Source organism: Rhagoletis zephyria, unplaced genomic scaffold (assembly GCF_001687245.7).
Source record: "Rhagoletis zephyria isolate East Lansing unplaced genomic scaffold, Rhagoletis_zephyria_1.1 Rzeph_scaffold_00253, whole genome shotgun sequence".
NCBI classification, from domain to species: Eukaryota; Metazoa; Arthropoda; class Insecta; order Diptera; family Tephritidae; genus Rhagoletis; species Rhagoletis zephyria.
The window spans coordinates 30,193-45,912 of record NW_016157337.1 but is presented as its reverse complement, the minus strand read 5'-3'; the positions used below and the strand labels follow the sequence as shown (position 1 = coordinate 45,912).

Sequence of the window (15,720 nt, the reverse complement as noted above, 5' to 3'; positions counted from 1 at the left end):
CGAACCGAACACTGATTTTGGTAATAAAATTCAATGATTTGCAAGCGTTGCTCGTTAGTAAGTCTATTCATGATGAAATGTCAAAGCATACTGAGCATCTTTCTCTTTGACACCATGTCTGAAATCCCACGTGATCTGTCAAATACTAATGCATGAAAATCCTAACCTCAAAAAAATCACCCGTTATATGTATATTGCATTTCTGTAGAACAATGATTCGCACCCATTTTGAAATTGCCACCAACTATACTGTAAAGCTTCTAGGACATTCACTATAGAACCGGTTGTTGCCGCCAGGGAGTGAAGAGGAAAAAATTTATTTCGCTTTGCGAATAACCGTGCTATAAAATGCCGCACAACTGGAGAATTTCAAGAACTTCTTCACGGATATAAAACTTTCCTTAGGTTATTTAAAGCGGCAAATGACCACCAAACCATAATCTTAGCAGTAGAATGTGCCTATGAAAATTGTAAACGTGAATTGTTGGTGAAAATCTTGGACCAAAAAGTTTCAATAAAATATATAAAAATTTTGGGCGGGACGAAGTTAGCCGGGTCTGCTAGTAATTTTTATAAAGGCCATAAAAACAAAAACAAATAAAAAATAAATCCTTAAAACTTATCAATATTTTTGACACAGGGTGTAGTAATATATATTAACATTTTTTTTGCATTTTATGACTGAATGTTTTCATTATTTTTCTTTTTAATTAATATTTAAGTATGTATGTATGTACATTTAAAAAACTTTGAAAAAAAAACAACTGTATTAAATTAAACTATTATAAACTAAAAAAATTTGTTTTTAATTTTCCAGCAATTTTACTCTTTAGTTTAAATATCGATGTTTAACTAGTTTTTACCCAGCGCAACTAGTTGAAGATCTGACTTTCTTCCTTGGAACGAACTGTTGACTTTAACATGGCGATGTCCTAGGCATCAGTAAATTATCCGATTCTGAATTTTATTTCAACTACTTTAAAATCCAGTTGGCTTAAAGCACTTTAAAGTCAGTATGTTTCGTTAGATGATCTATATAATCCCGATAAGGCAGAACAGACGTAGCCCTTGTTTTTACCGATAATATACGCCAGAAATTGTACGCTCTTGTAAAGTATTATGCCTGAGCGGTTCAGTTCTGCAGCTCTTAATTTCTTCTCCAACATTACATTAAAGAAATCACATGAAAGGGAGTTACCTTATCTGAAACCTCGTTTGGTATCAAACGGCTCGGAGAGGTCCTTCCCAATTCTGACAGAGCTGATGGTATTGCTCAATGTCATTTTACACAGCCGTATTAGTTTCGCGGGGATACCAAATTAGGACATCGCGGCATAAAGACAACTTATTTTCGTGCTGTCGAAAGTGACTTTGAAATCGACAAATATGTGGTGTGTGTTAATCCTATTAATACCTGATCTATGTTGGATTTGCCAGGTCTAAAGCCGCACTGATATGGTACAATCAGTTTGTTGACGGTGGGCTTCAGTAGGGATGAAACGATACCATGCAGGTATCGATACTTTTACTTGGAAGCAGGGACGGCGAAAGGCCCTGTGCCCGGGGGGGTAGTTCTGCTGGTGGCAAGAGTATACAGGTAAAGGAAATAGGTTGCCGATGGAATTGAGACGGTTAACAGATTTCGATTGAAAAACTCAATGTTTCGTGTATAATACATTTATTTTTCATACATGCTATGTGCATACATATGTATATATAAATATATATATTTCATGGAAATTATCATTTAATCGCATTTCCAAAAAAGTTTATTTCTGCAGTGAAAACAGGGTCATTCGTTTTTAATTTCGAGAAATGAAGTCGTTCATGAGTTCATGGATAAGAATGCAATATCGCTACATGGTTGAGCCGTTTTTGGTACATTGGCGAGCGCAAACATTTTTTCACTCTAGGCAAAACAGAAAAGCTCCTCTCGTTAGAGCATTACGACCCTGAAATTATAACAAGTAATCTAATGAAGCACAACATCTTTCACAGATCCGCGATTTTGCTCTGTGCGCCTCATTATGCACAGAGATAAGTCTTCACAAAAATCACCATTATAAAACGTGACATTTTTTTCAAACCTACTGTCTCACCCATGATTCAATTATTAAAGGTTTTGTAAGAAGCTTTTTTCTAAAATTTGGAAGCAGGAGAAAAGGGAAAGAATTCGATCACACTTCCTAAAATGGTTGCTAAATTCCACAAAAAGGTGTGGATAATAGTGAATGATGGTATTTTAAAACAAAAAGTATCTAATTTAAACAAGCTTATTTACATCGAATATAACCCGTGATTGTTATTAAACATAAATATTTCTATATATATGTATGCCAAACTTTCGTACGTCAGACGGCGCATACCTCGAGAATGAATAGTCTACTTTGAGATTTTTTTTGTTGTATTTGTTTTCCAGATGATGGATATGAAAACATTTGGAGCTTACGTTTCTTTCGAGGTTATGGCTCGATTGCTTCGAATATGGTAATTCGAGTGCTTTGGTGTTGCACTTTTAGTGTACTGGGGAGATTATGCCACCGTCAGAATATTAAACATTGGCTTACACAGTCGCGATTGGGGATTCGTGCCGGATGAATGCAGGAAGAATAAAAAGAACACGCAGCTACAGTAAGTGTGCAATTACATCGCGGCATTTCCTAAACCGAGCTGTCGCGTGTTACTATTGGGCCCATGGTTGCGTTTTGCCAATATTATATTGCGTCAAAGTCTCATTCGGAGACTTCAGGATTGTGTTGTGGACGAGAATACCTAAATACCTTCGTTGACTTGACAGAGTCAAGAGGTCTCCACGAATATCGACAAATACATTTCGGCATTTAAGGGAATTTCGTATCTTTAGCCGATGTACATTGAATTTCTGTAGTATAACGATTCTCACCCATTTTGTCATATTGTCGCCAGTGAATGAAGAACAAACAGTTCTTCAAATTTAAAAAGTAAAAAATTCACTAATAAAAATTGAAAAATCTTCTTAAAACCTGGAAAGAAATTGGAAAAGAAATATCATGTTGTTGTTTTTTGATAAAATTAGAGCGAGAGAAAGTTTTTCTTACAATACCTTTCATTATTGAATCATGTGCCTCACCAAGAATGAACTTTTCTAAAGTTTTATAAAACGTTGCCGATTCAGTATCAAATTTACTTGTCAAGGAGCAAATAACTTAATCATAAATTTCATAATATATCTTCCGAAAATACCCTTTCAAATGGACTTACTTTTCTTCTAAAAAATTTTCAGGTGGGTAGTACTAGCACGTCTACCGCCCCCCCTGATTGGAAGTAGTATCGAAAGAAAGTATCGATACCTGAAAAATATCGGATATAAAGTATCGATAGCTACTCATATCGATACTTTTGGCTATGAAGGTATTCCGGATGAACTAAATAGAGTTGTGTTGTCATTGAATTGTTATCGGGAATGAGTTCAGCTCAATAAAAAAAATTCTAAATAACCACACTCTATAACTGTCAAAATGCCCAAATCCTTACAAATATGCAAGTCGTGTGATTCCTACTTAAGAATTTTTATGTTTTGTAATCAACTCTTTGTCGGGCTCTCTTTCCTCTTTCTTTCTTTTCCTCAATAACAGAGCTAGGCTTCCCTGCCTTTTTCCGTTCGCATGACGGGAGGTAAACACGCGTTTACAACTACGCGTGTTTCGCTGCATTTTACCCAAGGTGTTCACATGCTAACGCGAGTTAAACTCAAGTACATTCGTGCAGGTGTTAGTATCAAACGCGGGTTAATCGCCTATCATGTGAACGGGGTCTAATAGATTTACTCAGTGAGTTTAACATCGCGATGAAACGTCTGTACTGAGCACTCATCCAGTTTACTTTTCCACTGGAACAGTTGAGCCTTGTCGAATTATACCGACATTGGTGAAGCATTTGGAACGATATTCATTATATCGAATATGTTGCCTTCTCTCGGTTTTTTTCTGGCAATTAAACAGCCATGAAAGGCAATGCGGCTAGGAATAACAGTGGAGGAAAAATTGCCGAAGCCAAATTTTCATTAGTATCGGGTTTCGATACGAGTATTTGTTTTTCGATACCTACTCAGTACTTGGTTCTAAAGTATCGACACCAAAATTACTTGGTATCGAGCGAAAAGCGTCGAGTATGTACTTGTATTTTCTCGTATCGCTTCATCCCTAGGCTTCAGTCTTTTACACAATACACTCGATAAGACCTTGTAACCTATGCTTAGACGGCTGATCCCGCGGTTGGTGGCGCGTATCTTGAGGTCAGCTTTCTTGTGGATTGGGCAGAGCACACTTAAATTCCAGTCTTCACACATGCGTTCAACTGACCATATTCTGCATAAGAGTTGAAGCATGTACCTTATCAGCTTATCAGCTCCAGCAACTTTGTTCCTTTTCAGCCGCGTAATCGCTATTCGTCAGCATGGAAATCCAACGCAGAATCACTCTTGCTAACAAGTGCTACTTTGGACTGAGTAGGCAATTCAGGAGTAAAGTCCTCTCTCAACGTACAAAAACCACGCTCTATAAGTCAAACATCATGCCCGTGCTGCTATATGGACAATGACAACATCCGATGAGGCGGCTCTTGGAGTGTTCGAGAGAAAGATTTTGCGAAAGATTTATGGGCCTTTAAGCGTTGGCGACGGCGAGTACGCAGACGATGGAATGATGAGCTGTATGAGCTTTACAACGACATGGACATAATGCAGCGAATTACAATACAGCGGCTCCGCTGGCTTGGCCATGTCGTTCGAAAGGACACCGACGCTCCAGCTCTGAAAGTATTCAATTCGGAACCCGCTGGTGGTAGCAGAGGAAGAAGGAGGCCCCACTGCGATGGAAAGATCAGGTGGAGAAGGACTTGGCTTCACTTGGCGTTTCCAATTGGCGTCAGTTTGCACAGAAGAGAAACCACTGGCGTGCTTTGCTGAGCTCGGCCAAAATCGCTTAGGCGGTTACAGCGCCAAAAAAGAAGAAGAAGAAGAAACGCTATTCGTACATCGATTCCATCGCCATCGACTGGGAGATCGGGTTCGTCTTCTCCCCTACTTCAGTGCTGCTGCCATTCAATAGGGTGGGAAAGTGTTCCCTCCAAAATTTAAGTACGTTTTGGACATCAGTCTCTACGTCGCCCTGGTTGTTCTTACAGGAGTTCGCCCTGGTCTTGAAACCTTTGGTAAGTCGCCTAACTCTCGGATAAAATTTTCTGGCGTTTTTCCTGTCGGCCAGCATTTTAAGCTCTTCGCACTCACGTGTTTCGGCCTATCTCTTCTTAATGCGGCAAATGCAAATCGCTTCCCTCTTCAGTTCCCTATAACGGTCCCACTTGGCACTCGTTTTTCGATCTGGAGACAGCCAAGCGCTCATAGAAGAGATCCTTGGACACCTCGTCCTTTTCTTCCGTCGGACCATGACTTCAGATGAGCGATATATTGAAAAATCTCGCTTTGATACGGATTGTAGCTAGACGTTCGTCCACCGGGGTGATCGCCTGTACTCGGCGACGGAGTCTCTCTCCCACCACAAATCCCACTCTGACTTTGCTCTCTTTTACGTGGCAACTATAGTAGACGTTGCAAGGCTTCACGCTTACCGTGCCTGTCCACGTTCCTCGCATTTCTTGGATGGCGGTGATGTCAGCCTTTGTCTTCCCGAGGGCATCGAACAGCCGGGCAGAGGCCCCTTCCCCATTAAGGGTCCGGATATTCGAGTTGCATACCCTCTAATCATAGTCCCTTATACATTTGCCGTGGTCGTCATCAAAAAAAGGGGGTCTCATCTGAGGCTTTAAGTTCTTTTTGATTGGACGGAGTTTTAACGTGGCGGGACCCAAACCCAGCGCACACGAAGTTTTACGCCTTCTCACTTTAGCTCGCTCTCAAACGGGTGTTTGGTTGCTACCCAGAGGATACGTACATACGCACACGAATCACTTTTGGCTACTCCCAGGTGAATGACAGTCAAAAGCTTTCCACTTCTGCGCACGGAACCATCCTGCATAATTAGAAATAAGTAAATTTTTCTGAGGTTAGTGGTTGAACTATGCCTGCGATGACCAGATTTCTGTGACCAAAAAGCGGGCATTTCTAAAACATCGAATCCGAACATACAATTTTGTTTTTAGAATAAAAAGACATGACATCTTTTAATACATATTTATTTAAAACAAAATAAAGCAAATGATCGCAAAAATGTATACCCACAATACAATACGATGGCGAGAATGTAAATAGGAAAAATACATTTTAGCAAGTTTTGGCTACTTTCGGTTGTTTAAAAAATGTTTTTTATTTTTTTATGAAAATATGACTTACTAGTTTAAAAAAAACCTGTAAATCAAAACTTCAAACTTTGTGGAACATTTGTAAAATTTTTTTGTATAAAGAAACTGAAACAAAAAAAAAATACCAAAAATAAACGGTAAGTTCTAGCTACTTAAAGTTTGCACTTTGAATTGAAATCTAATTAAAAAGCTCAAAATTTTGATGAACCTTTGTCAAATTTTGCTAATTTTTGTACAAAGGTTGAAACGTTGACTCACATGGTCTTTGTTAGATGACGAGCAACACTTTCATAAAAAATAATGAACATTAAATAATAGAAACGGAAATAGCCAAAGAATGCTAACATATATCTTCTCTTTTTATATTTCGCCACTGTATCTACAGCTTATATTTTTTATATCCATGATTTTTTTGTGGAAATTAGAATTATTTTTTATAGTTTCACTAAATTCAAAATAAAATCGTTTAATTAAAAAAATACTTAACAAATAATTAAAAAAACATTTAAAAAAATTTGGGAAGAATGATAGACTGCAATATATCGAGATTACCAGTTTGACAGACTAAAACATAACCAAAGATCATAGAAAATAAGGATGCTGGCAATGTTTATGGCTCCGTTATATTCTGTGCCCTTTGTGATAACGAAAGTGCTGCCACGTTTCATCGAAAAATTGTTTTATGGCCAGAGTACAGGGAGACTCTTATTAAATGAATAAAGAAAACTCTGAATATCGGGACTTAGTCGGTACACATATGAAAAATCGGGACACTTACGCGTCCCGACTTTAAAAAAATATTCAGCGGGACAATTTCCTCAAAATCGGTACGAATAGTCACCGTAGCTATACCGTACTGGGAATGCACTAATCGCAGGCTATGGTGTTCATTGAAATCCAACAGTTGAGAGCACATTTATATGTCTGGCTGTAGCTGAGTGCGCAAAGATGCTTGCCTCAATTTGTTTATTTTCAGAGCGTCATTGCCCGAATTCCGTTACCCCCCACTGCCCTTTTTTAACTTAAAACTTTTTTAAAAATAAGTAAAATTGATTAAAGAAACACAAGCTTTCCAATGCCGAGTGGCAAATTACCGTGAGGGTCAATTTCAAGATCACCTCGAGGTCAACATGTTTTTTTTTTTAATTGGTAACTCCCCTTTTTTATCTCAAGTTCAGAAACAACGGAAAATTTTGCATTCAGATAACATATCATATGTGGGGTTTATTTAACCGTCAGGGTCATATGAAGCGTCAATCTAGGAAGATTATGTCAATATCATTATGTTTTTTCAACAAATTTACTAATCGTTGTTGGGTTACCAGTCTAAAAACCATGTTGACCTCCAGATGACTTTGAAATTGGCCCTCACGTTGTTTTGCCACTCAGCATTGGAAAGCTTGTGTTTTTTGTGAAAATTACATTTTTTTAATTTTAAGTGTAGAGAAAAATGGGCAGGGTGGGGGTAACGATCAGAAAGAATATCTTATATATCGATGGCTGAGTGGAAGATCGACCTATCTCGGCAGCCAGTTCGAAAACGCTCTATCTAAAAAAACTTTTCAAGAACGCCCTTCTTCAGAATTTAATTGAAAAACTCCTCATCTCAAAATTCGGTTCAAAAACGCCCTATCTCACATCAAAATGTATTGAAAATATGCTGATATAGGGCGTTTTTGAATCGACAGTTGAGATAGGGCGTTTTTGAAACGAGTTCTGAAATAGGACGTTCTTGAAAAGTTTTTTGAAATAGAGCGTTTTCGAACTGGCTGCCGAGATAGGTCGATCTTCCACTCAGCCATCGATATGTATTTTTTTGTTTTTATCGTGATTATTCACTCACAGTTGTTTTCAAAACGATGGCTTCATTTTGATATGCGCGTAGTTGAGTTTAATATTTACAACTATTAAGTATTCTCATTTTTGTTGTTGGTATTTCCGACAGGGTAGGAGTGTGATGTAATGTGGAACGATTTTCCGTCATCCCTTGTCAAATTTTCAGAACGAAAAATGACACTGAAGATGGCACAACGCCGAAACCGGTTTGTCTCCAAACCAAATTTGACAAGGGATGACGGAAAATCGTTCCACATTACATCAACTATTAAGTACTTTCGTTCATGTTAATAGTAAGATCAACTACGTTTGTGTTTGATTTTACTATTCTTTCCAGGGTGTATCCGCTGTCGAAACGGTGGAATAAGTATGCTATCGATAGTTTTCCTACACTAAAGGCAAAGCATTTCTTATAATGCATAACTGAGTCTTAAAAGTAGGACGAAAAGGCTGAGCGCTTTCTTAAGAGAAAGTTGGAATTTATATAATATGTTTTAACTGTACACTGAAAAAAAGTCTAAAGTGATAGCTACAAATTATAAAGGTAAATTAGTGTATGCCCTTTATATTTAGTTTATTACCCAGTCGGCAAAATGATGGGCACTTCTGAATAAACGCTTCCAGGTGGGTATTTTCAATAAGATAAACCTTATCATGAGTTTCATTTTCCCTGAGCCAGTTCACTTTTCATTTTTCGTTTCCATGTCTTTACTATGGGCGGATGAAAAATTTTCGGTTGAATTTTTTTTCGGGCGAAAGTCAGGATAAGGCAGATTTTCTTTAAAACCTGTATTATAAGATTTTCAGGTAGGTATTTTCCAATTAGATATTCTCTTTGAAATAAAACCATCGCAGTATCCGTGTCAATGCGTAGCAGGTGTAATAGTATTTTATTTTGGGGTCAAAAATGTAATTGTTTACCATACTGAACAATTATTAGCAGTAGATCTGGTGATTTGATTCTTTCCTCTAGTCTCTAAATGACCGAAATGGGTCTTCTAATTTTACATTTTAGTGTAAAATGCAAACAAAAATTACAATTCACAGACCAAATTTACGAAAAAATCAAATCAATTGCTCTACAGCTGCGACCTGTTCAACATGCCTTGGTCCAGCGTCAGTATTATTTCATCTAAATTTTGATATTCTATTTTATACAAATATACAATTCGTGTGATCCCTGCTTACGGGAAGCTTAGAGTATCGAGCTTGGAAGGCCAATTGCTTCTATCTTGTTGCAGACTGGGTATACATAGTTCTCTACAAGGGTTGTTGCGAATATTCACATTCGCAATCGCAGCCGCGGAGCTTCCGCATTAGTATTAACATTCGCATTCGCTTTCGCATTCGCAATAATCAATGCGGAGGTTTTGCGAATGCGAATATTGTGCAAGTGCACTGATAAAACGTATATCTGGCAAAAAAAAGACAAATTGTTGCCTGTGGANCCCCCCCCCCCCCCCCCCTACGTCCCCCTTCTTTTGTAATTTAAAGTCAAAGAGTAAGATCCTTCAATAGGTATTCGCAGCGGAAATATTCAACGCCTAGCTATAAAAAAAATCGACTATTCACGCGTTAAAAGATAACCTTTAATTAAGTAAGAATTATGTAAGAATCGAATATTTTTTGCCAAAGGTCTGTTGAAAAAACTGGATGCATCGCTAGTGAAAAACGAGTTACAAGCTATTCATTACAGGTGAAGTTACCCGGGAACTAAGCAGATCTGAGACCTTCATCGTCCGTGATTCCAATAATTCAAATTATTATAAAAACAGGATGCCTTTTTACCAATATAACAAGTTTTTAAACTAATTCAGAAATTCACTAAACAGAATTTTCTTAGAAATTTTCATCCCTAGAGAATAACAATCTATTTGCCATATCGGTCTATTAAGAACCTCGCTATAAGCAGAAATTTTTCAAACCAGTCACAAAAGAAAAGATTAAAAATGAATTCCAAAAACTTAAATCGAAAAACGCTGATGACGGTAGAAATTCTGAACTACCAAAAGAATGAGAATGAAGAAATTTTTGGAAAACAATGGTGTTTAAACAAAGATCTTGCCATGATGCTAGTTGCGAAGATGAAAGTCAGGAGGGTACATCCGAAATTTGCAGCCTCGATGCAATTCTCAAAAAGTAATTATTGCATCCGCATTCGCATCCGCGGATGTCTAAAATTCCACATTCGCAACATCCCTATTCTCTACATACGTACTAAATTTGCACATATACTTGTATATATTTAGGTTTCATGTTTCTTAATAAATTTTTTTTATTATCCATTAAAGGTGATGCTGTCTCAACACACCAAATCCCAATTCCTGACCCAAATCGCCCGGTTTGGTCGACTTCTTTTGATGCTGCCGCTTCTGCGAACTGTGAATTCACATAAAATCGAGCTGATATATTTTCAACGTACAATTGGAAATACACCAATGGAGAAAGTGCTTTGCGATATGTATAAAAATTAAACTATTGTTTTAACCAAATAAACTTTTATTATTAGAATATTTGTATAAAGAATTTATTACAAGGAGGAATATGTGCAATGACATGCAACAACCGCACCTCAGGTTAAGCGGGCATTCTTAATTTTATATCATGCATAGACTGTATACACTGTTGAAAATTTTGGAAAAATCTTTGTTTAAAAGTCGTAAAAATCTGTTTTTCGGCGATATTTGAAAGGAGAAAACCACTTTAAACTCACATAAAAAATGATAGCAAGTCTGTTCTTAAGATACTAATAAGGTGTCGAATTTTCTAGGATATAGCTTTAAAATTTAGTAAAGGTGTGTATCTGAAAGCCAATCAACGGAACATTTACAAAACCGCATTTCATAGTGATAGTAATTTGAATCAAATATGTAGGAAGGTACGTACAGCAATTATAAAACTCGGTGATAAATAATATAATGTATTTCTAATGAGTCTTAGATTCTATTTCTGTTTAAAATGCAATCAGAATTCCAATGTATCCTAAAACTCGAAAAACTCCATATTAAATCACATTCATTCTTGCATTACTGGTAATGTAAAAATGAATGCCCCACTTTTCTTATGACATCGACGTGGGAAAAATAATGCATTTTCTTATGTGAAAACGACTGTTTTAGCGATTATTTTTTCGATTACTACCCAGTGGGAAAAGTAGTAATGCATTCCATAATCGAATGTATTTCTTATGAGTTTTACATCCAATTACTGTTTAATATGTAATCAGCATTCTAATGTATTCAAAAAGTCTCAAAAATTTGATATTAAATCACATTCATTTCTCGATACCAAGTAATGCAAAATTGAATGCCCCACTATTCTTAGGACATCGCCCTGGAGAATAAAATGGATTTTCGAATGTGAGAAGGGTTGTTTTACTGATTATTTTTTCGATTATTATACATTACATTTTCCCACTGGGTATACATTACTTTTTCCCACTGGGTAGAGTAATCAGCGCATTAAAAACAAAGTTGATGCTTCGTTTGTTTTTAGTTGCGATTGGTGTCGTGAAAATGGAAAATTACGAAAAGTTATTCATTTTTATATTGAATATTTAAAATATGCAATGTATATGGTATGCAAACGTCGTATTGGTACGTTTTGGAAGTCAGCCTTTCGTATCTTTGTGCAATATAAACCGCATTACTTTTAGAACAGTAAAAAAAGTGACAACTAGATCGCAATATCTAGATAATATTAAATTCTGTCCTGTCACATCACAGGATGTCGAAAGGTCGCTTTCTGTCTATTCGGCGCTCTTAAACGACCAGCGCAGATATTTATTATTAGAGAATATCAAGCAACACGTGATTGTCCAATAGGAGCCCGTAAAATCTTAAACCGTGTAAAACTCGTAATTTTACGAGGCTGTTAAAGGAACGCTCCCTTTGTGTGCATAGGTGCGTAACAGGGCTGCATAACTATATAAACAAAAAAATTTCGTTTCGTTATTTATTAAAAAAAAAATCTTATAAAATGTTTCATTTGCTTATTAGCAATAAACAAAATATGAAAAGAAAAATAGTTTCGTTAGTTATCAAAAAATGTTAACAAAAAAACTTTCGTTTCGTTGATTCTAGTAGTTACCAGCTCACTGATAAACAAAAATTTTCAGGTAAAAGTGTCACCGTTTTTGAAATATTTACATTTTTTCGAATTTAAAAAAAATCGTGCCTTTTCATGTGTTTTCCTTAACTGCAACTACAAACCGGGCAATACTTAGAAAATTTGTTATGTAAAATACTTCCAGATAGTTGCCTCTCCATACTCAAATGCAATGTAGTTAAAATATATTAAGGAACCATCATAAAATTAGGACTATTTCTGGATTTTTATCTTTTTGATATTTTCTTCCCCAAATTTGACTATCTCGGGTAAAAAAAAATGTATATTCGCCCGGACCCATAGGGAAATATATGAAAGTAAGTGATTTTTACACCTTTCTGGTTTGCTTGCTTGTTAACTATCATTTTTCACTTTTTTAAGGTCGCATACCGGGAAAGCGTGGCGACGAAACAGGACGTCCTGCAACGGTAGATGTTGAAGCTGTGTTAGAGGAAGTGGAACAGGGTCCATCGACTTCAGTGAGAATGATGGAAAGACGGACTGGAATACCAAAAATACCATATACCAATACAGTTCACAAAGCTTTACAAGACCATCGGTTTCATCCATACCACATTCAACGTGTTCAGACTCTACAAGAAAGAGATTACCTGTTGAATTTAGGTTAGACGATTTCCGTTTTTATGCTGCCTATAAGGAGTCTTTATTTGAAGTGAGAAAATATTCTTAGTACTTGATACAAGTGTATAAGTTACAATAGACAATTCGTTATAATATGTGTGAAATACAATAGAGGGCGTTATAATATGTGTGAAATACATTAGAGGGCGTTATAATACACAGGGTTGAATGTGAGCATTGGAATCACTTCGTATATTCTAACACCTCCCCTCGAAATATTTCAATTGCTGCACAAAGTGTTGTTAGCCTCTTTCATGCCCAAGTCTAAGATGCATTTGTAATGTTTCTGCGAAGGTAATCCCTTAGTTAGCACATCAGCTGGCATTTCCTCCGTTGACATGAATTGTAAACTGATATCGCCGTTTTTGTACTTCTCACGTATGAAATGATGACGAACATCTATGTGCTTCGTATGTGAATGGTGTGCCGAACTTTGTACTAGGTTTTGTGCACTTTGGCTGTCGTTATATACTGTGACACAGGTTTGTTGCCATCCAATTTCATTCAAAATTTCGCGCAAGTAAAGCGCCTCTTTGGTTGCTTCGCACAGCGCCATATATTCCGACTCTGTGGTAGACAGTGACACTATGCGCTGCTTTCGCGCCTCCCATGATATTGGGGCGCCGGAGAGAATGAAAGCGAAGCCTGAATAAGAGCGCCTATCAGCTAAATTTGCTCCCCAGTCGGCATCAGCAACGCCATACAGCTCCAAGTGAGTTCGCTCGTACAACAGGCCGTAATTGATAGTGGCCTTCACATACCGCAGCACTCTCTTAGCGGCTTTCCAGTGCTCTGAGCTGTAATTGGAAATGAATTGGCTTAAATAACTCACCGCAAATGCAATATCAGGGCGCGTTGTAACGGATAAATACATCAGAGCGCCTATTAAGTTTTGATAAGGATAGGCTTTCATTTCGCTTGTGTTTTCCTTAGCTGGTTTTTCCAATTTGCCATTCAGTTCCATTGGAGTTTGTATATGTTTTAACCGGGCCAATGTCCTTCATTTCGAAACTCTCAGCTAGGGACTGCTTCACTTGCCGCAACCACTGTTCATCCTTTGATGCCATCAGCAAATCATCGACGTAAATCGTAATAAGCATTAGCTTCTCATTTTTCCTCATAAAAAATAAACATGGATCACGCTTCGATGGTGTTAAGCCAATATTTAGTAATTTAGCCGTCAGCTTCTGATACCATTGGTAACCAGATTGGCGCAGACCATATAAAGATTTTCTGAGTCTACATACCGGCTTATTACAGCTATCCAGTTGTTTTTGCCATGTCTGAGCCGTCCTCTGTATGCGTTTTCCTTTCGGACCCTGTGTTGGTTCAGACTCCTTTAATGCTACCTTCTTTAACACCACATCAAGATATTCAGGTACTTCCATATAGACGTCTTCTTCAAGATCGCCGTTCAAATACGCTGTAATCACGTCCATCTGGTGTATCCTCAAACCCATTTCTGCTGATAGTGCTGCCACAAGTCTGACAGATGCAAGGCGTGTAACTGGAGAATACGTATTGGTGAAGTCCTCCCCTGGACGTTGGGAGCAGCCTTTCGCAACAAGGCGTGCTTTCTTTACATTTCCCTCTTTTGTGCGAAAAACAAAACGGCTTCCAATGACTTTTCTATCAAGAGGGCGCTCAACAACGTCCCATGTGTTGTTTGATAGTTGCGCGAAGTACTCATCTTCGATTGCGCGCAGCCAAGCAGAAGCTTCATTGCCATTTGAAGCCTCGTATATTATTGTCGGGTCGTTGTTAATCGCCAAAGTTGCAAATTCACAGTCTTGAAAATCTACGCTGTTATCAGAATCGTTAGTGTCGCCAGCTTCTTCCATTATGTTTTCAATGGCTTTTTGGTATATTTTCTTTGGGCGCCCTGGCAACCCTTTTCTGTCCAATCGTGGCCTACCTCTACTACGTGGTTCGTTTTTAACATTAACGTTTTCTGTTTTACTCACATCCTCTTCTGACACAGATAAATCGTCATTTGGTCGCACACCCAATTCAATTATTTGTTGCTCAAATGGCTTATTTATGTCATTCTTACAACCGTAAAACATTTCACTGCAAAATTTTACATCGCGACTAATGACTACTCGTCGCTTATCCGGCGACCACAAACGGTAAGCCTTGGCTTCGTTGGAGTACCCAACAAGAACGCACGCTTCTGAGCGAGAGTCGAATTTGCCATTAGCTTTGCCCTTTATCAACACAAATGCCTTGACACCAAACGGCTGCATGTGCACAACAGTAGGTGTTTTGCCCGTCCAAACCTTAAGTGGTACTTCACCGCTCAGAGATTTTGTTGGACACCGGTTCCTTGTGTAATTGGCCGTATTTACAGCCTCGGCCCAAAACGGCTGCGGTAAATTTGCTTGCTTTAACAGACACCTGGCCATCTCTATTAGTGTGCGGTTTTTGCGCTCAGAAAAGCCATTCTGCTGCGGCGTATGCGGCGCTGTCAATCGCCTCTTAATACCACAATCATCTAAATATTTCTCAAAATCGCGATTTATGTACTCCCTGCCGTTGTCGGATTGCAGTGCCTTTAATTTTCTGCCAGTGATTGTCTCAGATGAATTCTTAAATTTTTTGAACATCTCTAACACTTCAGACTTATGCTTGATGAAGTAAACATCACTGTATTTGGAGTAGTCATCTGTGAAGGTTACAAAGTACTTAGCGCCGGAGTGAGAACCTGTTCTCATCGGCCCGCAAACGTCTGTGTGCACGATTTCAAGCAAATCTGTGCTATGGCGTTCTCCATGTTTAGCGAAACTTTCTTGTGTTTGCTTCTCGCTCAAGCAAACTTCACACGGCGACATTTGTTCA

General features: G+C 37.9%; 1 protein-coding gene across 1 annotated transcript in view; it reads left to right on the top strand.

Moving 5' to 3' along the window:
- The window catches only part of Hr51 (photoreceptor-specific nuclear hormone receptor 51), a 301,348-nt gene extending 290,693 nt beyond the window's left edge, over positions 1–10,655 (top strand). Inside the window, exons 10-11 of the mRNA XM_017609752.1 lie at positions 10,425–10,594; positions 10,643–10,655. Of these exons, the coding sequence (XP_017465241.1) occupies positions 10,425–10,594; positions 10,643–10,655 (183 nt within the window). The remainder of the gene's footprint in view (positions 1–10,424; positions 10,595–10,642) is intronic.
- Positions 10,656–15,720: the final 5,065 nt, after the last annotated feature.